Here is a 24609-nt window from a genome sequence, read left to right as displayed (position 1 = left end):
TAGGAAACCAGAGCAGTAAGAACTAAAAGCAAATGAAAACCACCTTCCCCCCCATCCACCAGCATGGGCTCCTCTCCACAGGCTGCAGCTCCGGCCCAGGTCCTGCTCCTGCAGGGGCTCTCCATGGGCCGCAGCCTCCTCCAGGCCACATCCACCTGCTCCATCGGGGGCTCCTCCACCCATGGGGGGGCTGCAGCGTGGAGATCTGCTCCATGTGGGATCCATGGGCTGCAGGGGGACAGCCTGCTCCACCAGGGGCCTCTCCACAGGCCACAGGGGAACTGCTGCTGCCTGCCTGGAGCACCTCCTGCCCTCCTGCTGCACTCACCTGGGGGCTGCAGGGATGGTTCTCACTCTTCTCTCTCCAAGCTACCGTTGCACTACAGTTTCTGCCCCCCACGTCTCCCCTTTTTCAGTCTGCTCTCCCAGAGGCCCAACCAGCATTGCTCATGGCACAGCTCTGGCCAGCAGCAGGTCTCTTTTGGAGCTGGCCGGAGCTGGCTCTGATCTGACATGGGGCAGTTGCTGGGCTCTGCTCACAGAGGCCACCCCTACAGCCCCCCTGCGACCAAAATCCTGGCACATAAACCCAATGTAGAACACACCATATATGTGCACATTCTTCCTAATCGTGTAAGAAATCTGTGTAGATGATGTGTGAGAGCATGTTAGAAGAAAGAGGCTGAAATGAGACATCCCGTGTCCTTGTGTAAGTACCTGCTTTTCAAGTGTGATAAATGTCCGCCAGCTCCCATCAGGAGGATCATTTTCACGATCCTAAACAGAATTGAGAAAATTCATTTCATAATTAAAAACAGTGTGAGAGTGAGATCTTTCAGAATTATGCTTACTGATGCTTACTGTCATCTATATTTGAGTATTTAAATGGATTGAAAAATTCATGTATTGGCATTTACTCAGTAACGAACCTTGGCAGCTCTCTTGGTCTCTGTGCCCTCTGCTTGTTATATTTACTTAACGCCTACCTTTAGTAAACAGAGATGCTCATTCCAAAATACAGAACTTTAACAAACTAGGCATAATTAAATATGGAAAGCTACTTTCATGTTAATTTTCATTTGAAAAATTATTAATAAATATTAAAAATAAAGCGTCCCCAGTGAGAGTCAATATAAAAATCTCAGCTTCTTATACAAATGCACATATTTTATTACGATGTTCCTGACTGCTCTTCAGCTGGATTCCTGTCGTATTTGGTGAACAGGGTAAATGATGGTTTTTAAAAAGCAGCTTTCTGTTCATCCCTGGCCCTCAGTATATTGCACCAATCATCTGCTCTGAGCAGGCAAACATCACGGAAAGGTTTGTCTGAAATCATTTTAAATCTATACATAAGTGATACTTGAAGATAAGCACCTCTATAAAATGAGTGCAGACCCGGAACAGCTCCTTGCTCTTTGGTGCCTCCGTGTATTCACATATGTTTCTGGATGCAAATGATTCCCTTCTTTGGAAGGATGCTTAGAAAATTCATTATGCTGCTGACCTTTTGTGTAAGAGTGTGGTTAGAGCTTTGGGTAGGAAGTGAGACACTTGAATTCTGATTGCTTATTTCCCCTTCCTCAGCAGTGTCTTTTTTACACTGTCACGGATCTGGCTGTGATACCTCTACCTCTGGGGTGTTGCCACTGCAAAGTAAAGAGTGCAAGATACTTGACAGGGAAAGAATTAACTGAAAAATGGGCACTCAGTTGGAAAATGGCTTTTGGTTTTGGACCAGGTTTCCAAAATAAATGTCAGTTAAAAATTCACTTTTACTAGGAGTTATTTCAAGAAAATTGCTTTTAAAGTACTCTATGCAGTTGCTTAACGTTTGTTGAGTTGTGATTTCTGCCACTTGACAGACTAAGAAGTCTGTCTAGCCATTTACAAAGTTTTCTGTAGCTTCCTTCATTCCTGTTGCTTAACCACTTTCTGGGTACATCGGACCAGCTTAACAAAGATGCATTTTGATAGTAACATCAGCTGAATTCAGGAACCTTTCTTGATATATATATTTTTTTTAATTTTATTTGAGCATCACAACAACTGCAGTGAGGATTTCTGAACTTTTTCACTCCTCAAAAGTATAACCCACGAGCCCAGTTTTGTTCTGTCTAATGTTAGTATTTAAAACTTCTGTCGATTCCACAGGTGCAGAAGCAGGCTCTGTCTCTATATTACTCTACAAAATTACACAGTGATTTTTTTTTTTTGGTTAATTAACAAATTGTGGAAACTTTTGCTAGAAATACTCTTAGACAAGGGCAGATGTGCATGAGTTCAGTTTAGCTTGTTCCTTACTACAAGAAGGCCTGCAATTGCATGTCTGAGTAAGACCTGGAGCTATAATTGCAGGATTTTTAGCTTGAGGATGTAATAACCCCGACAGATGCCTGACAGTGTTTGCAATTTGCAGGACTATGGCTAGCTTCCAAAAGCTCATCATGTGTTTTCCTCTGCGTTAAAGATTAATTGTATCGGCTATGGAAAAAAATAAAAGAAAAACACAAAACATTCAAGTATTTTCAAGTATCAAACTATCAAAATGCACTGAGATTGAAATACTAGGAAGAAAAGAGAAAACAGTGTGGGAGGAGAGTTAAACATGGAGAAAGCAGTTTTAAGAATATTTATGTACTGTAGGTGCTGGTTTGCTCTTCACAGTATTCTGACTTGGTCCTGAGGCAAATAAAATTACTGTCATGCTAGCTTAGACACTTCCTGTAATTTGTCTTTCTTCTGTCATCAGTTTCTGTGTAGTACCTTGCTTTTCATGCCTCTTTTTTTATTCTCCTTTTTTATTATTATGCTTCTCTGACATGTATATGCTATTGCTTGTGTAAAGCAATTATGCCTTGTTGCATCTTCTTCAGCATTCCTCGCAGCATCTTCTGTAAGATCTTGTTGCCTTTGTTTTGTTCAGTTGTTTTTGTTTTTTAATATATGTGCAATATAAAAAGCAGGAAGAGTTGAAACAGGCAAATACTGCAGCATGGGGAGAAAGTGATACTAAATGTCTCTTTTTCCTAGTTTGTTCACCAACACAGTGTGCCTGGCATTGGGAGAAAATTCCTCTGACTGTTAGCTTCACAGAAGCTGTTTAAGGAAGGGGAGTGGTGATGGCCAAGAGCTGTTTTGTAAGCCAGTGTGATGCATTTGGCCCAAGTACTGTGCTCACCTGGCCATCAAGTTCTGAGGCCTCGAGCAGATGAGAAGCATTCAGTTTTGGCAGTGAGCACCAAGATCTGGTAGAGCTTTGTTACATTTCCTGCTCATGAAATAACATCAGTACAACTAAATGGACTAGAGTGTATTGTTGATTTCCGTATCACATCTGTCTCATTTGGGCTTGAACAATTTTAGAATGTCTGTGATCTTCATTTTGCACTACTAATGAACCTGTTTACAAAGCAGTTAAGAGTTCACATAGTCCCTTTTGAAATTAGTGGCAGTACTGCCATATAGATGGTGCTATATATCAATATAATTTCACTATCATCTGTTACTCTGTGTATGTTCACAGGATAAGGTAGTTGTGTCATTCAGAATGCCACTTTATGGGTGAGTGCATTCTAATCACCTGATAACATTGATGATGTTTTACCGTGTTGGTTGTGTTTGGCACTGCTTGGTTCATTAAATATTAACTTCATAGTGGCCCGTTGTTTTAAATAGCCAGAGGGTTATCAGATTTGTTTGCATTGTTGGTTGTTTTATGGCTGTGTACAGCTACCCATGGAGTTATCTTGAAACACGTGCCTCAGAGAAGCAGAACTCTCTTCAGAGAGCTGTATGTTATAATATACATAGATATTGCTGCCCTTTCTTAGCACAATTCATTTACATGAAGAGAAAGGCATTGTGTTTCCTGTGTAAGTGGCCTTATTTCATAATGAACCATAGCACAAACAAGAAAATTCTGTGATAATAGCAGACTACTTTTTCACTGGGTTTAAAAATAGTTATGGACCTGATTAATTCTTGATTTGTGGAATTTAAACAGTATTTGCAGTCAGAAAACTAACTACTTTGGAATTATTTTAGCTTCTTGTATATTCTCAAGTTGGCTAATAGGGGGATTAAGCAAACCTCAGGAAGTATGGATGTGACTCTGAAATGGAAGTGCTTGATTAGATTATGCAGCTGGCTCTAACAAAGCTAGATCCATCGCACTTGTTACTTTATTTCATAGAAAACAAACCCTCAAAGGCATTTAAAAGGCAGGCAGTCTGATAAAGCACAGAATAAATAACTTTTATTCATAGCAAAGGAAAACTTGCATGCTGAGAATGTGATGAAGGTATTACTACAACCTCGGTCTAAGTCCTTCGAAGTGCCTCTGTCATTGCCTGTGACAAGGGCACTCTGAAGAGCTCAAGCTGTGCTAGGGGGACCTTCTTTGGGACCCTGTGTTGTGACCTGGGAGAGCTCTGAAATACTCAATTTGCAAGAGAGGATTTCTTACAAGCCAGCTTTGAGAGTGATGGGCTTACACTGAAGGACTAGTGCTGTAACAAGCTCTCAGGGCAGTGACAGAAGTATGCTTAAACAGTCAACAACTAGTAACTTAAACCCTGAAAGTCTGTGACACTGACCTGGACAAACAACTGTGAAAGGTTTGACTGCAGCTGTATGCATTCTGTGAGACGCTGGAGCTTGGCTCTGCTCAGAAGTGCAAGCTGTTACGCTGCAAAGGACGTGTTGTGAAGATCATAGAGTCATGAGGTTTGGGTTGGAAGGGGCCTTAAAGACCACCTAATTCCAACCCCCTGCCATGGGCAGGGACATCTCCCACCAGCCCAGGTTGCTTAAAGCCCCATCCAGCCTGGCCTTGAGCACTGTCAGGGATGGGGCATCCACAGCTTCTCTGGGCAGCCTGTGTCAGTGCCTCACCACTGTCTGAGGAAAAAAATTTCTTATATCTAATCTAAATCTGCTATGTTTTAGTTTAAAGCCATTCCCCCTTGTCCTATCACTGCACTCCCTGACAAAGTGTCCCTCCCCAGCTCCCCTGTAGCCCCCTTTAGTCCCTGGTAGGCTGCTGTAAGGTCTCCCTGGAGTCTTCTCTTCTCCAGGCCGAACAACCCCAACTCCCTCAGCCTCTCTTCACAGGAGAGGTGCTCCAGCCCTTTCATCATCCTTGCAGCCCTCCTCTGAGCTTTTCTAGTATGTCCATGTCCTTCCTGTGCTAGAGGTCTCAGAGCTGAATGAGCTCTGAGATTACACCCTCATCATGAGCTCTGAGATTACACCCTCATCATGTGGAAATATGTTTCTTGGTGCCTGTAATGTCGTGTTGCTCCGGAAGAGTATAGCAAGAAAGTAAAGTTGTCACAATTACAGCATTAAAGTAGTATGTGGAGTGGATTTATCTTTTGTTATATAACTCTGTGAGGCAAGGTGTATTTGTCCTCTTATTCTGGGCACAATCAGAAGAATTTTAAAAAGACCATCAATGCATAACTATAAATTAAATTTATGTTGATTTTTTTTGTTTTACAATATGTTTTTGAAACCTGTTACATCGCAAGTCTGAGGAATAGACCAAGATCTGTAAACATAAAGTTCACCTAACCCCTAAAGGATACTGTGCTTATGCTTTTCTTACACCTGTCAAATTATTAACGTGATCATGCAACTCAGCCTCTGAGAAAGTACAAATATTGCTAAAGAGTTTAAGTAGAATTCATCTGTCAATTTTCATTTGAGTAATGTATTCATGTAGAAGTCCAAAATCATCAGTAGCAGGTTGGGGATAATAGATAACGTAATTTGAGAGATACTGTTTCCTCAATTAACAGCTCTTTCTTGAGAGCATTTTGGCAGCATTGAATCTTCTTGAATCTCTTCCTCCAGAAACCAGCTAGTGGTCTCTGCTGTTCCACCTTCACTTGAGATTCTCAGGGCTCAAAATGGTGACTGCCCCAACTCTGTCTTAGCAAGATGCTCTACTTATACTACTCAAGGTGTTAATCCTTCAGAAGCTGCCGTCTCCAGTCCCTGGGCATGGTTTTCTCACAGGAGCAGGTGACTTTCTAACAGTGCAGGCAGAATTCTTGTTGTGTCATTGCCATATTAACTGCAGCAAGAGCTTTGTGTCCCATTTCCTACTGTCAGGAAATGAGTTATTTCTTCCTTAGAGCTCTGTATGTGATACTGAATGCAAATACCTGCATAATGTTCCAAAACCCATTTACCATGAGAATTCTTCATTTTTTGCATTTCTTTTAAGAGAGAAGTCCATTTGTAAACGTATAACCGTAACATACAGACAATGCTAATCTCCTTGTATTATTTTCCTTAATATTCAGAGATGTTCTGTGGTCGCAGGTGAGAAACTGGTAGAGTCCAGAATTCTTATTATCCTTTTACTTCAGATTTCTTCTTTATAACACAGAAGTCATTCTCTTTTTGGTACAGTAATCTCCTGCGCTCTTCAATAAGTTATTTGTCTTCCTGAAATAACCAGTGAAATATCTGTTCTGTAGCTTCAAGTCATCTTTCCCAGTGAGTGGTTTGTAGATACACATCTCCCACAAGGTAGTATGTTATCTGGTTATCTGCCTAGTTGTCAAGACTTGCTAGACTTTCTTCACTCTATTTGTTATTTGATACTTCTCTCATATGTTAATCTGATCAGTGCAGAGGTGAGTAGGTGACCCATGTATTTGATAGAGTGTCTATCTGTTGTGTCAGCAGTTGCTTCTGGAAAGAGCACTCTCTTCAATTTATATCAGCAGCAAAGCTTATTTTAAATTGGGTAATTCTCCAATTAATGGAGAAAAGTCCTGCATTTTTGTGAGCCAGGTGCTTCTGGAATAACACTAAGATTACAATAGATATTACATTAAAATTGTATATAGATAGAATTGCATCAAAGCTCTCTAGTTCAACTTCTTGGACGGTGTTAACGCTTTTATAACATCGGTGACACTGATAAAAGCCAGAGGAGTCTGGAAGTCTTTAAATCAATATAGTAGAATAATGCTTTATTGGTAATATGTGAAATGCTGAATATTTATAAAACGTTAAAAATGTAGCCAGTAAGTAATGGCATCTGTCATTGTTAACTCTTCTGCTCAATTCCAGGCCATTAAGCAGTATTACAAATTCACATACTGGTGGATGTCTTCAGAATAATGAGATCTGATCCTTAGGTTTCAGAAGGGTGGATTTGTGAAATCACTGAAAAAAAACTGAATATTCCTGCTTCTATCAAATAAGTTTTACTCTGTTATGTGACTTTATCTTTCAACTCCTGATTCCCTAAAGAGTCATCCAGAAGATAATGCTTGCATTTATTGTGCATTTTCTCATGTGCTGTAACTTGGAACCCTACATTCATGAGGATTAATGACGTGCTTAGAATTCTTTCATATTTCTCCTTCAATTATTTCACTATAAATACCTTATTTTTTTTGTTAAAAAACAGAACCGTCAGTTATAACTTTGTTGAGAACTACGTATTACTGAATAATGGCTGCAGTGATTACACTAGTGGACTGATAATGCAATCTCTTTCTTTCTTGCTTGCTTAAGGATAAAAAGAGTTATTCCTGTCCTGTGTGCGAGAAGTCATTTTCTGAAGATCGACTTATAAAATCACACATCAAGACAAATCACCCTGGTAAGAAAAAATCAGGGAAAATTTCTCAGTCTTTCACAATAAAAGTATAAAGTTTAGAGTGAGCAGTGTAATGTGATTACATTGAAGGAAAAAAAAAATCTATTATAATCTAACTATTGCGTTTGCAGGTGTTAGAGTGAAGGAGTTATTGTTCTAGCTTGTGTGTTGTGTAGTAAATCAGGTAATTGTGCTAAGCAGTCTGTCATCACCTTGCAAAGAGTTAATGTCTATCCAAAATAGGTAGCAAAATAGGAAGGTGAATTCAAAATTAAGTATTGGGATGTCTGGAATTAGACCCCCAGACATTGTGTAACAGCACATGAGACATAACATTTGTATTGGCCATACATAAACTGACAGAAATGAGTGTATTGCACATTACTTTGTCTGTAAGTAGCTTGTTGTGATTGTAGGCTAATTCATGTGATGTCCCAAGGCTGAATCCAGGCATGCTCAGTTGGGATGTGGCTGGGCTAAACTCCAGGGGCAAGTGGAGCCTTCAGAAGGGCTCAGACTAGAACCTGCCATCATATTCTACAGACAGTATTAAGCAGGGTTGGACAAACATAGCTGGATCCAAGCTGACCACTAGAATTCATTCAAACTCTGTTTACACCTTGCTTTACAGTGCCCTGATTTTGTTCAAGTACAATGTCCATACTTTCCCTCTCAGTATTTGTGTGATGTTGGGTAGAAAGGCTCACTGCTGCTGTGGATGATGGAGAGATGACTGTATTGGGTAACATACGTTAATTAGTTCATTTTACAGTCATACTTACCACCCAATATAATTTGATATTAAGAAGAAAATTACCAGCCATGCTCAAACTGAGTTTGGAAAGGAAAAATCCAATTAAAATATCTTTTTTTGTTTCTGAAATATAACATAATGTGTAAAGCAGTAGTTTCTTATCTTCCTACTGCCACTAGATAGTGCTAGGCCCGTGTTTTTTAACATTTTCTTTTACTCTGAGTTCAGACTAGCTCCCACTTCAGCTGTCTTGTTTCCAAACCTCTTTATTTGGAGATCACTCTACAGCAGTATGATTGGTGGAGGGCTTGTCATACATCCAGGAAATGTCCAGTGCACCAAACTGAGGTGAGGAAAGGTTTCTCTGCTGTGCTGTAGTCAGTGGGTATGCCACCCAGTAGGCATAGAAATTAAAGCTCAAGAGCTGTGCCTGTAAAGCTGTTGTGCTGTCTCATCCGGGCAATGTACAAGGTCTCGCTAAATAATGTAGTCTGCGAACTAGCAGTACTCTCTGTGCTGTGCACGGCGCCCTGCTGTGCTAAACTCATGAATTTAAATACAATGAACAATTTATTTCATACCTGAATCCCTCTAAAAGCGTAGCATAAATTTTTTGATCCGGCAAAGGGTTTTTTTAAAAAAACTCTGGATTATAATAGAACTAAGGTTAAAAAAAACAAGAAGCAAAAAAAAAAAAAAAGCACAGCCTATTATCTTGTATCCTCATTTCTAATTCATATATGTGAACAGAACTTATCTAATAAATCTGGTATTTTCCTGCCTTATCTCCGTGGTGCTAAAGAAATACGTCTAAGTTATGTCTGTGCAGTAGTTATGCAACAACTATTTTAATATATGGAGCGTCATTAATGCACAGATCTTTCCCCTGTGCACACTGTCCTTGTAATCAGGCGGAAATCCTTTATTCTTACAACCTATTTAATTACAAGCCAAGTAAATGTAAGGGATCTGTTGGTATAAACTGTCAAGTACTGCAATGGAATGAGTGCAATTGTTTTTAAAAATGTAAATGGAAAATAATAAAGATGGAAGAAAACAATGGATACTGTTAAAAGGAATTGAATTTTAAAATGGCACATCAAAAATTAATTTAAAATGAAGTCATTACATATTTATCATTAAAATGCTATTTCTGTAGCTCCCCTACTCTTCCTCTCTTAATAACATTCAGCACACACACTCCCATCTCTTCCATTTTCATCAAGTAGAAAACATGTTATTAACCAGTAATCCAGTACTCCTTCCTCTTCTAGGTTTACACAGAATAGGAGTTGAATTCCAGTCCCATGAAAGCAGTGGGACAAAAATCTATCTCTTTAGACTTTCGTAGAGCAGTATTTCAAACCAAAGAGAAGGGAGAGAGTTTGGCTTTATTGCCAAATGATTAGGGAGCTCAGCCGTGAAGGAGTCTTGGATTTTGGTCCCATGTCAGAAGTACCTGCCTTTTCACCCACTGTCTGATTTAACGTGAAATTTAATAGTCCTGAGATGTGAGAGGTATCAACATTCATAGATGCCTACTGAGCAGACACTAGCCTGAAGTCGTGAATCAAGGATCTAAGCCATGGAAGGTATGTCAGGGTTCAGACTTGTCTGTGATTTTTCTTGTTTGAGTGCTTTAAAACATAACCTTGCTCAGTCCACAGGCTTACGTATTTCCTTTTTGAGACTGTCTTCCTTGTACAAAATGAGTTCAGGCAGGGTTTTTGTTTTTCACTGTGGAAGCAGTTACTAGGACAGTAGTCATGGCAGTTCATATTTGGTAAAAATCTGTGCTTAGACTGTAAATTTCAAATTTTAATAATTTTTTTTTTGTGTGTGTGTGTAGCATGATAAGTCATTTTCTGACACTAAGACTCTGTGTCTTAATGTTTAGATGGCATGAGAGAGTGTTATAGTTTCATTGAGTCACTTTGATTCATTTGAAATACATTGAAAAATTGGTTTTATTTTTAGAAGCATTTGGCAATGTTTTCTTTATGTGTATTTGGGATGTTTAAATTCAATCTTCCTTATTTCAAGCTTTTTCACAGTGACACCTAAAATATTAAATCATATAGAGTAGAAACATAGAGTTGTGTGTATTTAGCCTGAATAAAAGAAGGCTAGGAGAAGAATCTTAATTGCTGTCCTGAGCTATTTGATATAAGGGTAAGAAGGTGATAGAGCCAGAATCTTCTTGGAACCACACAGTGAAGGGACATGAGTTAAAACATCGAGATTCTGATCAGATATTAGGAGAGTAACTTTGACTGTGAAGGTGAACAAGCACTGGAATAGAGTGGTTGTGGACTGACTGTTCTTGAATATGTTCAGAACAGGATTGGATGTGACCCCAAGCAGTTTGGTTTACCTTTGATATTGGATCTCTTAAATTGGCCCTGTTTGGAGCAGGTGACCTTAGAGGTCTTCCAATCATATTTATTCCACAAGTCTCCTTCTGATATTCAGGCATTCTGGGGAGCATAGCAGTGACTGAAGTGAATGGAGTCTGGAGATCCTTGACATCTCTGGAAATCTGAGGTGAAATCTTGAATAAAGCCTTCTGAAAATACCAAAGAAAAAGGCACCAAATTGGTTTGTTGGGAAGGTTCATCGATGGAAAATAGTTTGTAAGCCAGTGGCACACTCAAACTGTTACTTGTTTTAATCAGGCAGTGGGGACATTGAGTACACAGATCAGGAGAGAAATGTAAAAATACACTAAAAACGTTAAAAGAAAAGGTCCTAAATTTGAAGTGCTGTGTTCTTTGCTTAGGTTTTATCTGAGTGATAGGAGGGAAAGTAAAGCTTTTAAAAATGTGAAGTGTATCAGGATCTAGCTCTTCAGTTTTAGTTATATAACAGAGAACAAATTCCCTGATGTCCTTCTGATTTTTATTATCTATTACTTTTCTCTCAGAGGTTTCAATGACTACAATTTCAGAGATTCTTGGCAGAAGAGTTCAGCTGAAAGGACTTATTGGAAAACGAGCTGTGAAATGTCCCTATTGTGATTTTTATTTTATGAAGAATGGCTCAGACCTTCAGCGTCACATTTGGGCTCATGAAGGTAAAACTCTGGTTTTAAGTTTTCGTCCATTTCAGTCTCATATTCTTCACAAGCTTCACTGGCATAAAAAGAAACTGAAATCCTGTTGTTTTGATGTGTACATACAATTTCTGAGTGTATTTTAATTACATCATCAGAGTGTGGCAGCTAGCTGATGGGGACATAAACAGTGATGAAAAACCCATAAGGCAATGCTGATCATATATAGATGTATATGACTTAAGGAAAAAAATAGTAAGATGGTAGCACAAAGTTTTAAAATCCCTGGGACTTAGTCTTGTTTACCCAATCTAAGATTCTAACAGGTGGAAGACTGTTCATGTGCTCTTCAGCTAATAATCTATGCAACAGATTGCGTGTGGCCATTGAGCACTATTTTGGATTCTTCATCTATTCTTTTTCATAAAGCAGATAATGGGATTTGGTGCGCTTGAACTGGTATTTTGGTTCCAAAGTGTTTTTGTCCATGCAGATAGTTTTGATGTTTATACTGGAACTGTGTATTTGTTTGAAAGCCTTATCTGTGAGCTTACCTGCCTGAGTACCACAGTAGTGGTCTCCAATAGCTTTCACTCCATTAAAGAGCTGAGGTAATGCAAATTGTAAGCTCAGAATAATTGCTTGTGGATTCCGTAGATAGAGTTTATGCTGCCAAGAAAGCTTGCTACCCATCTCATCGTAACTAGCAGGAGAGAGAGGTGAAGAAACATTTATTCCAAAATCAAAGCATGCAATCAAGTCTGCTTAAAAGTAGGCTATAATTCCTCCTGCTTGTAAATCTAGTTTTAAGATCATGAATATCAACCTAAAACTGCCAGAGCCTCACGAAACTGTTGAACTACTCCACTAGTTCTGATATATCCAACTTTTCTTTGAAGGATTTACTTTGTCCTTATACACCTTTGCTAGATGAGATACTGTCTGTCTCTCTCTTTTTACGTGGTTTGGATGGTTTGAAAGAAGTGAAATTCTAAGTGCTTGCATCTTAGACTGGATAAAAGGTACCACTGTGTGAGCCACTAGCAAACTTGATGATAAATAACAATAAAACACAGCTTTGAACATTCAACCTGTGCTTATATATTAAGTACCTAATGAACCCATCCTAAAAGAAGAAGGACATTCTTTATTGCAGTAAATAGAGAATTAAACTTATCAGAAGACTTCTGGAGGGACATTTCATTGTCAGGTAGTCATGACTAGTTGTGACTAGTCGGTTAGGCAGACTAGATTCTACTTTTAAGTGAAGGATGAACATGTCAAGACCAAAATATTCATATTTGAGTCTAAACTCAGTACTGCCATTCAGTAGAGAAGTATTTCATTCTAAAAGGACCAGCCTAATACCCCAGTCTCTTAGTAAGTTAAATGATGCTCTCAAGAGCTCAGTATCATTTACTTAGAAGATACAGATTAAATTTCTTATAGAATGGGTTGGGTTGGAAGGGACCTTACAAAACATTTAATTTCAACCCCCCTTTCATGGGCAGGGACACCTCCCATCAGCCCAGGTTGCCCAAAGCCCCATCCAGCCTGGCCTTGAACATCTCCAGGGATGGGGCATCCACAGCTTCTCTGAGCAGCCTGTGCCAGTGCCTCACTGCCCTCAGAGTGAAGAATTTCTTCCTGGTGTCTAATATAAACCTACCCTCATTTAGTTTAAAGCCATTCTTGTCCTATCGCTGCACTCCCTGACAAAGAGTCCCTCCCCAGCTTTCCTGTAGCCCCCTTTAGGTACTGGCAGGCCGCTGTAAGGTCTCCCTGGAGCCTTCTCTTCTCCAGGCTGAACAACCCCAACTCCCTCAGCCTGTCTTCATAGTAGAGGTACTCTTGATCATCTTCACGACTCTCCTCTGGACTTGTTCTAATATGTCCGCGTCCTTCTTCTGCTGGGGGCCCCAGAGCAGAATGCAAGGCTCCGGGTGGGTCTCACAGGAGCGAAGTCGATGGGGACGATCCCCTCCCTTGCCCTGCTGGCCCCACTGCTTTTGCTTCAGTACTGGATACGGTTGGCTTTCTGGGCTGCAAGCGCACATTGCTGGCTCATGTCACCATCCCTGGAGGTCTTCAAGAAATGTGCAGATTTAGAACTAAGCAGCATGGTATAGAAGTGGACTGTAGTAGTAGGTTAAAGGTTGGATTAGATGATCTTAGAGGTCTTTTTCCAACATGAATGATTCTATGATTCTGTTTTGAGCTTCTCATCAACCAACAGCCCCACATCCTTCTCCCTAGGGTGGCTCTCAATCCATTCTCTGCCCAGCCTGTATTTGTGCTTGGGATTGCCCTGGCCCAGATGCAGGACCTCACGCTTGGCCTTGTTGACCCTTACGAGGTTTGCACAGGCACACTACTTAAGCCTGACAGGGTCCTTCAGGATGGCACCCCTTGTCAACATCCAAAGTGTAAAATGTCAACATTCAAATTTTAAGCTGTTGATCTCATTGCTTATGTTGCTCATGCAGTCTGAAATGTCTCTATTTCTTTTTCAGGGCAATGTCTACCCTCTCATCAAAATGTATAGCTTGTTTCATAGCACGCTTTTTCTCTTTAGGTGTCAAACCCTTCAAATGTTCTCTCTGCGAGTACGCCACTCGCAGCAAGAGTAACTTGAAAGCACACATGAATCGTCACAGCACTGAGAAAACGCACCTTTGTGATATGTGTGGGAAAAAGTTCAAATCAAAAGGCACTTTGAAGAGCCACAAACTCCTTCATACCGCTGATGGTAAGTGCATATTTAATAAACCCAAGTTTGTTTTAGGGCAATAAATACTGTCTGTACTATAGGACCTTATAAGCTTTCTTCATTTGAACACTGAGCACTACTTTAAAAGTTTGTTTATTCCCAGGAGATACTTCCGTTCATGTCATAATTCAAAAAGTTTTCAAAATTAATTTCTGTGAAAGATGACTGTCTCTGGAATTTCCTGAAAATTTTGTGATGGCTTTGCATCCTTCTGGATCCTTTCAGAGAACTGTTGATCTCAATATTTGAAAATACATTTGAAAATACAAATAATTCCATGGTTAGTTTTACTGTCTTCTGGGAGAATATTGGTAGGAGTTGCCAACTCCAGTAGCCAAAAAGAGGCAAGGTTACTGCAGCTCTGTGTTCCCAGGTCTAATGAGTGGCAAGTTTGGGCATATATTTCTAAGAGACACATGCACAGCATATGCATTTGCTCAGTGACTTTAATATTTTTGTTATAATAACAGAAAAAAATGACATGCAAATCCCGAAGGAAGCATTGTCCTTTATTTCAGAATTTGGGCCACAACAGTACTGCATTCCGCTGTGATTTTCAAAGTGAACTAAATGATTAAGCAGGGGAAGTTGTGCTAACCTTCATTATGACTTTGTACCTTAATCTTTGTTACTCATGCAACCTTTTAAAACCTAATTCCACTCTTTATTGACCGTGTCGTTTAAATTCTTTTTCATAAAATATTTGCCTGTTCACTAGCACTGTCCTTTCACATAAGCACACATGTTCCCTGTTACATCTTTAGAATTTATTTGAAGTTTTTGCTCCAATAGTACTTATTTATTTTTATGTACGCTTACATCAATGTATGTATTACTAGCGGAAGAGACGTTTCTGTTGACATTACAGTGGTACATATTTTAGGAAGCATATATAGTATTACCAAGTCAGTAAATCCTTTCTTATTCAGAAAGCACTTTCCAATATTTTCAAGTAACTTGGTCCGTGGCATGCAGATGTCGCATGTATTGTATAAATCACATATGCAGGAATCAGCGGGTTCACTTGTTGAATCTTTCGCTGGTTCCTGGCAGGAGGAGAGAGCAAGTTGTATTTGAATAAAAACGGGAAGCTGGAGCACAATCAGACAAAGATCTCTTCCTATGGTGCCATTAAAAAAAAAAAAAAAAAAATCCCCACATGGAGTTTCATCTCAAAACCTTTCTGTTTCGTTTTCTCCATCTCTCATGTCCAGATAGTGAAATTTGGCAACGAACATTGAATTTGTTTTACCTGTTAGTTCTGTTCCTTCAACAAGTATATAGGTGTGTAAGTAAGTACTGCAGTTCAGCTGAGGCTGCTTTGGAAATTTGGCACCGTGGAATTTTGGAAATTTTATCTCTGTAGTAGTGCAGGAGTTAGTCTTGTCAGGATTAGCTTGAAAGGTGTGAAGCTGGTTTGCAACATTGGTGCGCAAGGAGCTATATTCTATCATTTACTGCCAAGTCAGGCTGAATCCTTGACTCTCGAGCTTTTATAACCTGGCTTCAGCCCATCATCGGCTGTAATGGCTGAGGTGAGTGCATGTTCCTTGTTGCTGCACCTCCCTCTTTGACTGGTACAAATGCAGTGTTTTAGGAATCCCTCTTACCTTTGGAAAACGCGTTTTGCACTGGCTCCAAGTGAGGACAGATTTCACTATGGAACTTTAGAGTCATTTTCTACACTAAGCCCACCCCAGTGAACTCTGTGTATTTCAAACACTTGTTAAAAATAAGGTAACCTTTGTCACCAGGAATGTACTGTATGATTTGTCAAGTGAATTTCAGCCGCTTGAATGCTGACAGTTTCTCTTTGCCCAGTGTCTCCTTGCACAGTGACAGCACTTCAAAACTTCTTGTTAGCACGCATCTAGTGTTCTTCAGTTATTTCACAAATAAATGAATTTGAAAGATGTTTCTGCTGTTTACGAGTCTTGTCTTCCTGACTTACGAGTCTAGGCAATTTTTGTTCAAATATCAGCCCTGCAAAGTCAATTTAACTGGTGGAATATAAAGTAGTTTTCTGTCTATTTTATTTCACTCAAGGGTGACATGATAGAAAACAATTCAACAGTCCAGGCTTATTACTGGTTGTGATTAAAAATAAACCAGAAAAAGTGGTTTTCATTATTTTAATTAGATATCAGAAATTGTATCAAGGTTTTTCTTAGGTATGTTTATGGAAGCTTTCACGCTCAGTGTAAAACACTGAATTTTTTGAGTGAGATTCAGAATTTAAAGAAACCTGAGCTCTGCAAGGCAATACTTCCTCAGTCTTCCTTTTGCTTCTTTTGCTTTTTGGCTAGCTTTAACACACACTTGTTCTGCTTTGATCAAATAGAGTTTGCCATCCATGGACATTTAAGAAAAGAATGCAGTCTGTTTGTATTTCGTACAGCTTCCAATTTGGCTGGACATAGCAGGACTGATACAATCTTAAAACACAGAGAAAGAGAGTATGAAAGCAAGAGAGTATGAAAGCGGTAAAAGGAGAGAGATTTCATTTTAAAACAAAAGGGAAAGATTTGGGTGGGAATGTAAGGGGAACCTACAGCATGGTTTTAAGTTTGCGAGTTTCACTCTTTGCAGAGTCACAAGCAGCAACAGATGGTTCTTGAAAATGTCAGAATTCTTTCCTGTTAGAGTAATGATTTCAAAGCCAAAAGTCATCTCTTATGATCACACAGTCTAATATCTTGCAGAATACAGGCCATAATTTAATCTAATAATTTTGCATCTCATTTCAGCTGGATTGTAATACATTTTATTAGGAATAGCTTAGCAGACTTGATTGAAAGACTTCATGTGACAGGACATCCATCTGATTTTGAGGAAATTACCTTTGATGTTAATCATGCGCCCTATTAAAAATGTTGACTTTATTTTAGAATCAGTCTTCTGACCATCAGCTTTCAGGAGTTGAAATTCCAATTCTTGTTCTTCCTTTTTGTTGCTGCTGTTTTAGGTTGGAGGGCACTACCTGCAGTACTGAGGCCTGACTTAGCAGGTCTTAAACAAATTTAAAATATACTGTGAATGCAACATGTAATAGTAGTCTTCTCTTCTTCTCTATAGAATGTAAAGAAGCACCTTTCTTTGGGTAACACTTCTGAACTGAGTTAATATTTTTTTCAAGAAGTAACCTTCAAACTACATTGACTATTTGTGTTGTGTTGTGTGGAAGACCTGCTTACAGCTCAGACTTCCCATCTGCAAAGTACTTGAGAAACAGCATCTCAAATCTTTCTGTGACTTTGTAGCTTTGTATCTTTGGGAGCAGCATGTGCAAATGTGAACCACTTGTCTTTAGACTTCCTGTCCACTGCTTTTTAATTGATTTATTCAGTAGAGAAGAACTTCGATCATTATTTTAAATCCATACATTTTAAGGAAATATGCACCTTTGTAAAATAAAGAAATATGAATCAGCACTTCAAGGACAGGTGACAGAATCTGACTGTTCTCCCTTCTGTTTGGTAGCTGCAAGACACCACATAGGAGATATGAGCTAATCCCAGTATGTGCTCTCTCTTGCCTTGTAGGACTGTATGTAAGACTGAGGGTTACTGCAGAGATTTAGATGAGAAAGGACAAAAAGTCATAATGAACAAGGCAAGCAGGCATCATTCAATCTGCTGCTGATGGAGCAACTTGTGCCCATTGTTTTTAAAACTGTGTAAGCAAAAGTGAAAGGTGGGAACACAAGGCTTCTGTATTATTTGCTGTGTTAATCCTATTTCATTCTATGACACGTTTTATTTCTCCTTGAGCCTCTGTAGAAATCGCTTCTAAAGTCATTTGAATCATTATTGGAAGAGTAGAGCTAAATATAAAAGGAAATCTTGTGGTAAAAATATTACATCATGTCATACCCTACCAGAAATACACCAAGAAAACATGCAGAGAAAACTGAGAAAATTTAAGTGTATTTGAATTGTAACAGCTCAGTGTCAGAGACAGAAGTAGGGTAAACACATGACCACACATTGGTGTTTTAAAGATTTACAAATCTGCTTTAAGAGTAGCAAAATAAAGGTGCCTGCAGTTGTAAATCCTCCATTTCCTTCTTCCATTTAGGCTCTACTGTAGTGATTCTTTCTTTTTTTTCGCCCAAGAGACTGTTACAGGAGCATCTGGACTAATTAATGCCTATAATTTAAAGATGACACTTAAGCCTTTTTTCTTCCTTACTGCTCTTAGCCCAAAATATAACCAAAATTTTGGAGAACAGCTGCCAGACTTATAGTGTTCATTGTTACCATTTTGGAAATCTTTTGGAAATCATCTTTATGAGGAAATATTACCAGGAGTTTTTGGAAATTAAATAGAAATAAATTGATTCTGTTTTTTTCTACTCCCATTTCAGGAAAGCAGTTTAAATGTACAGTGTGTGACTATACAGCTGCCCAAAAGCCACAGCTCCTACGTCATATGGAACAACATGTCTCTTTCAAGGTAACCAAACATATTAATCATGGTTATTGATAACATTTGGAACTATATGGAAATTCAGGCAACAGTTTTAAATATAACACATTTTCCTTCCTTCTCACCATTACTAATGTAATTACCATGTAATTTATTAATTAAATACATATGCATTTAATATTTTAGGAATTTTGCCTTTTTGTTCAGGCTTCTGAGATAGATTTGTTTTGTTCATAGACAATTTATATTTAGAATCTTACCAAACTTATGTAAGTTTTGCGATATAAAACAAGCATCGCTATTTTTTTTTCTGACTGTCATTCCTTGAGATATCTAACCTCATATGTACCTAAAAAATGTCCTAGGGAAGCAGGAAAGTAAATCCCATCCATCACTGTTCATTGCACACCTTAATCTCTGAAAATTTGCCAATCTCATGTGCTGTAGATGAGTTCATATACTTGAAGAAAATTGAACAGAATTAATTTTAAAACACCTCATTTATCTGAAATGTGTCTTGGAAAGAGTTTTGAAGATTGTTAATGTTTCTGTGAAGTGTTTAGATGAGAGATATGTTTTTTATTAATAAACTGTAGTATGGTTTTACTCCCAAATTTCATATTGGTTCTCAGCATGATAGGTCTTGATGTAATGAATTGTGAAATGTTATATTCAGAAAATAGAAATGATACCAGTTTCTTTTCCAGAAAAATCCAGTATTTTGTAGATAGGAAAATGTTCATTTTAATGTAACATTTTATCTTGGCAATGAACATATTTCTTATAGAAAATGTCATATTATTTTGATAGGCAACATTTTTCATTATCTGACAAATTAGTTTGCTTCTGTAGAGAGTACCCTTCAACCGTTCCTCCATAAGGCAGAAAGGAAGACAGTCTTTTGAATCATGGCTTGAATTTTGGAAGACAAGACAAATAAGAAAATGAAGCAAGTCATTCAGAGAGATAACAAACTTTGAACAAATAATTTTTCGTTCTTAAGTACGTGGTTTTACTGTATAATTATATCCTTTATTTAAAATATTTTCTCATAGATGGACATACACATTAGCCTTTTTTAATGGCTGATGAGAAGAAAGTACTCGTAATGCAGCTCTTGAAACGCTGATGATTCTGACCTCAGGATAGGTTTTAGAACTGTTGACCCAGCACCTCTTTGCAGCATTAAAATGCGGCTATTCAATACATTATTAAGAGAACTGCAAAACGCTGAAAAGGAATTCAAAAACTGCGTCTCTCAGTAACATTTTGCCTCCTTCTGGGATAGTTGCTTGCATGCATATCAAACTCAAAAAGGTATATCAGTAGTCATGTGACCTAATAATAATTTAATCCAGCCTATTTCCAAGCTCTGTGTCACTAGAGTCACAAGGCCCTGCTGATTCACAGGTACCTATAGAGAATCTGGATATCAGGACACTTTCAAAAGTGAATTCCAGAGCTGCAGAGACAAAAGTTAGTTTGTTAATTGTCTGAGCATTGTTTCTTCTAACTGGACAGTGACTTACTGCTGATAGCTGGAGTTCAGAATGACAAGTAGCACATGAACTCACGTTCCTGGTTACTTCAAGATGTACTGGAAGAAAAAGAATGTGTATTAAAAAAGCAATTATCAGCATTTGATTGGTTCAATTTAAATTTAGGTATCTGAGGAATTGAAATGGATTGGGTTTTGGGTTTTCTTTATATGTACATTTAAAGATAGATGAGATCTTGGTGACTATTGTTCTGCTGCTTTTCTAGTCTACAGATCATCATGTTGTATAGAACTTTTTGATTTCATTTCAGTTAAACCAAAGCAGGTCACAAGAGATTTTCCTTTACACGGGAGAGGAAATGCTCAAACATTCTTCTGGTGAACAACCAGTCAGTACTTACGTGGAATCTGAAGAAAAAATGACATCTTGATGTAGATAGAAAAATGTTCAGATGCAGGATGACATAGAAAGTAGTAGAGTAGATGTGGATAACCAGAGAGAAAACAAATTAAAGGTTAACAATGTATTTGGGTTATGGTACATGAAACTGAAAGGCAACAGAGACTAAGTGAGTTAAAAGATATTCAGAAGCAGCTAAATGCTACAAGGGAGGAACAGATCAAAATAAAAAATGCTGCATTGATATAAAACAATTTAAAGATTTGATAATATTACCTTTTCTTTTTTGTTGCTCATACGTACCATTTACTAATGCTTGCCACATTATTAAAAGTGCTGCTGTTACACGACTTCAGTGTATTTTTTTTGGTCAGTTAGAAAAATGTAATTTGTTTGGCATGGCTCTCAGCATTTAGTGTACCTTTAGTCGAGTGTTTTTTTAAAACCTCTTTTGAAAAGAGCATTTCTAATCAACATACGCTTCATCATTTAGTGTATTCTCACAAATATTAAAATTGCAGACAGTGTTTCAGAGAACATCCATTCAGATGTATCATTCATTAATTTCTCTCTATGTAGATGCATTGTAGCTGCTGAAAACTTTAACAGTGATACGTGCATGTGCTTTTTTTTTTTTTTTTTTTTTTTTTTTTACTGTTCTCAAATTCTGGCACTCATTCTTTTAGACAGATTTATTGCAATATCAATATTGGGCAGCTTTGTAAGATACATTCAGATAATTTTTATTGTCAAGAATATTGTCATTTGACATTTTAGCAATTTTTTCTATCAAGCTCCATCAGTTTGCACTGTAGATAGCAGTAGTATTGTGAAGTTGCTGCTGTTGCTCCAGTATCATACAGCTCAAAGGAATCAACAGGACATTCAGAAAACAGCCCTTTTCCATTAGGGCTTGGAGACACTTATGAAAGTTGCAGGAAGTGGTGAAACTGGAATAGTCATGGGCAACAATAGAAGTCTGGGAAAGATTTCTCTGCCACAGATGAGATTTCCCCATGTTTGTTTGTTTCTTGTCATGTTTCTTACTCTGTACTTACGTGAACTGTGTGAAGTAATCGTAATTAATTGCCTTCCAGATAGGATAAAAGACTGCATGTTGTTCAGACTTTTCATTACCATTAGACATGTTTGAAATAACTGAATTGAATTTAAAAGGCTGATTATTCTGAATACTTCTAAAGAACTAATTAGAATCATTAGCCAACACAGATATATATCCATGGTACAACTTGCCCCAAAGCAAGTTTTTCTGTACTTATTTCATCATCTTCAAGACCAGTGAGACCAAGACCACATCCACTGCTAGAATTAATACAATTCAGTATATTCATCATGTTTATTGTGTGCATTATGTGTACGAAAGGGTTCTGTTTGCACAAAGCTATAGGGATTGTGCCTTCAACTCTACAAAACCAGATTAAAGAAAAAAATGCTGCCCACCCGTACTGTGCCAGGAATTTGCAGGCCTACTGTCCAGTAGTAGATAAAACACGGTACATGCAAGTGAGTTACAGCTGGTACAAGAGCAAACCAGTGCGTCTGGATGATTCTGAAAAAATGAATAGCTGAATGTTACAGTACACTCTGAATTTTAGGGTTAAGGGAATCTGAACACCAGTTTTCTTCTGTATTCCTGCTACTTGGAGCCTGAAGGAAGTTCATGAGCAATAACCTCAGCAGAACATTCTGGCCAGTAGGCCCACACAGCAGACACTTCCCAGCTTTAAATTCAACTTCTTAATAAGCATTCCTGTACCAGCTGTTTCCTGATGACTACATTTGGGTGGGTCTGGTTGCTGTGCATGAAGCATTTTGCATCCCATTGTGAGGACTGTTACTTTCCCTGAAGTATTTCAGTCAATGTCCTTGTTCTGTTTCAGGCCTAAAATGGTTCTGCCCAGCCTCCTGTAACAGTTACCTATTTCACTCAGTAGCTCCTCAAAGGCTAGCTTTAGGCACAAGAGCTTGTTTTCCTAAATGTTTTCTTTAGCAATGTCTGTTGTTGTCAGTAGGAGGGAGACATGTTCTTAAAAATTAATTAATTTAGATCCCCAAACTTAATTCATACCACTAAGCCAGTACTGCTTGTCAGTGCTAGGTTAGAGGTTGGACCAGCTGATCTTAGAGGGCTTTTCCAACCTGAGTGATTCTGTGCTTCTCTGGTAGTATGAATATGAGTGCCAATGAAAGGGAAGTAGTTGCAAGCATGTTGAAGAGAGCAGGAAAGGAAAGGGAAGCGATCAACTTTGTCATCTGTGGGTGTCTGTTTAATTAGCTTGGGTGCACAGTCACATTGTACCTTCATTTATTTTAGTTCTCTCACTCCCTCTTTTCAAACAAGTTACTTTGCTCATGGCAGCTGAGTCATTTACTTGTAGTCAAAAGTCTCTGCATGGTCAGATCATCAATTATGAAAATATGCAGTTTATTGAATTATGAAAAGTAAGTACTAATCTTATAATCCTGACAATATGTGGTGCTCTGCATATAATGACAAGTACTAAATTCTAGGTAAGATTTATTTACAAATCCATTTACGTTTAATTTTGGAAGGTCTCCTTGGAAAATGCCCAATCTGGAACTCAGCAGGGTTTCTTTGGATCTAAACATCGTGGCTTAGACCTTGTTCCCCAAGAAGTCAAGAAATGCTTTCTAATGTTTTCCTTTTTGCTCCTAGCCTTTCCGTTGTGCACACTGCCACTATTCCTGCAACATATCTGGGTCCTTGAAGAGGCATTACAACAGAAAGCATCCTAATGAGGAGTATGTAAACGTAGGTTCTGGGGAGCCTGCAGCAGAAGCCCTTCTCCAACAAGGTATAGCTCCCCTATATAGGACTTGTTATTGTTTTTTGCTGAAGCAAACTTGATTTAAATACAAGCTTTTGCAGGATATGTGTTCTTCTTTATTGGGTGTTACGCTATAAATCATTATTACTTTCTAGTAATTCTGAAACTCATTCCTTGCAGTGTCTGAGTGCAGGTAAAGAAAGCGTGCTGGTTGTCTGATTCCCTTAAGTAGTTTTGCTGCTTTTTACTGGGCAGATGAACCAAAGCAAATGATTGACTCTGCAGTCAGATGCTTTTTTGAGTGTAAAATATACTTAGCAGTTCATGAAGCACAAAACTTCATCAGTTCTCATGCCTGGTGGTGAAGATGGAAAGCCTAATTAAATATAAAATTGTGTTGAAAATATTTTAGTGTTTGGTAGAGTTGATTTTATTACTTTGCTTCTTTGGAAGATGTTTTTCTTTTTTCTTTTTAATCAAAAAAAAAAAAAAAAGAAATTTTCAGGAATTCTGAAATCAGAATTAACTTATAGTACATCTTTGTCTGTTAATATCTGAGCAGAAATGTGTTGTAGAATTTCGCAATTATTTTCACAGATGGAGAAGGTCATCGGAGAACCTGCAGTTGTGTCAAAGATGTAATATCTACTTGGTCAGTATGCAAAGTCACTGTTCTGTAGTAGGGTTGGCAAAAGCAGAATTCTGCAGTTTCCAGAACTTTGTTTAACTTATCAAATTTCTGAGCAGTGAAAGGAATTATTTGTCCATAGATTGAATTCTATAAATATGACCCTTAATTTTGTATTAACAATGTTTTTGAACAAATAAAATTAATCATATATTAAGTTTTCTTTTCCCTTTTGGGAGCCAGATAACTGCACTTCTGAAAATACAGTTTTTTCATTTCAGTGGAAAATAATTAAAGTTGAGAATGCAGGAGTTTTCTGATAATGAAGACATTGGAATGAGATTAAAGGGAACAGCCTTTAATTTTTTTCTGTGGTAGACATTGTCATCTTTGACTTTGCATCCTTCTTTCTCTTCCTTTCCCTACAGAGTATTCATATTTCTTGTACTACCACTAGTTCAGTGCTTGCTTTCCAGATACTGACCTGCTGTGTAGGGTATAAGGACAGTAAAGGCGCTTCAAGCCCATGTAGTAGCTACCAGGTCTGTGCTTCTTACCATAGCTCTATCATGAAGAAAGCCATGCTAGTGGCTGCACTTTTCTTCCATCCAACCACCCTTGCCAGCTCCATTTCCTAATATG

General features: G+C 38.3%; 1 protein-coding gene across 1 annotated transcript in view; it reads left to right on the top strand.

Moving 5' to 3' along the window:
• ZFAT (zinc finger and AT-hook domain containing) overlaps positions 1-24609 on the top strand; it is an 86724-nt gene that overhangs the window by 41304 nt on the left and 20811 nt on the right. Inside the window, exons 8-12 of the mRNA XM_084283235.1 lie at positions 7543-7630; positions 11305-11454; positions 14009-14182; positions 18570-18658; positions 23228-23366. Of these exons, the coding sequence (XP_084139361.1) occupies positions 7543-7630; positions 11305-11454; positions 14009-14182; positions 18570-18658; positions 23228-23366 (640 nt within the window). The remainder of the gene's footprint in view (positions 1-7542; positions 7631-11304; positions 11455-14008; positions 14183-18569; positions 18659-23227; positions 23367-24609) is intronic.

The sequence above is a fragment of the Netta rufina genome, assembly GCF_964035555.1.
Source record: "Netta rufina genome assembly, chromosome: 2".
Taxonomy (NCBI): domain Eukaryota; kingdom Metazoa; phylum Chordata; class Aves; order Anseriformes; family Anatidae; genus Netta; species Netta rufina.
This window is presented reverse-complemented; position numbering and strand designations above follow the sequence as displayed.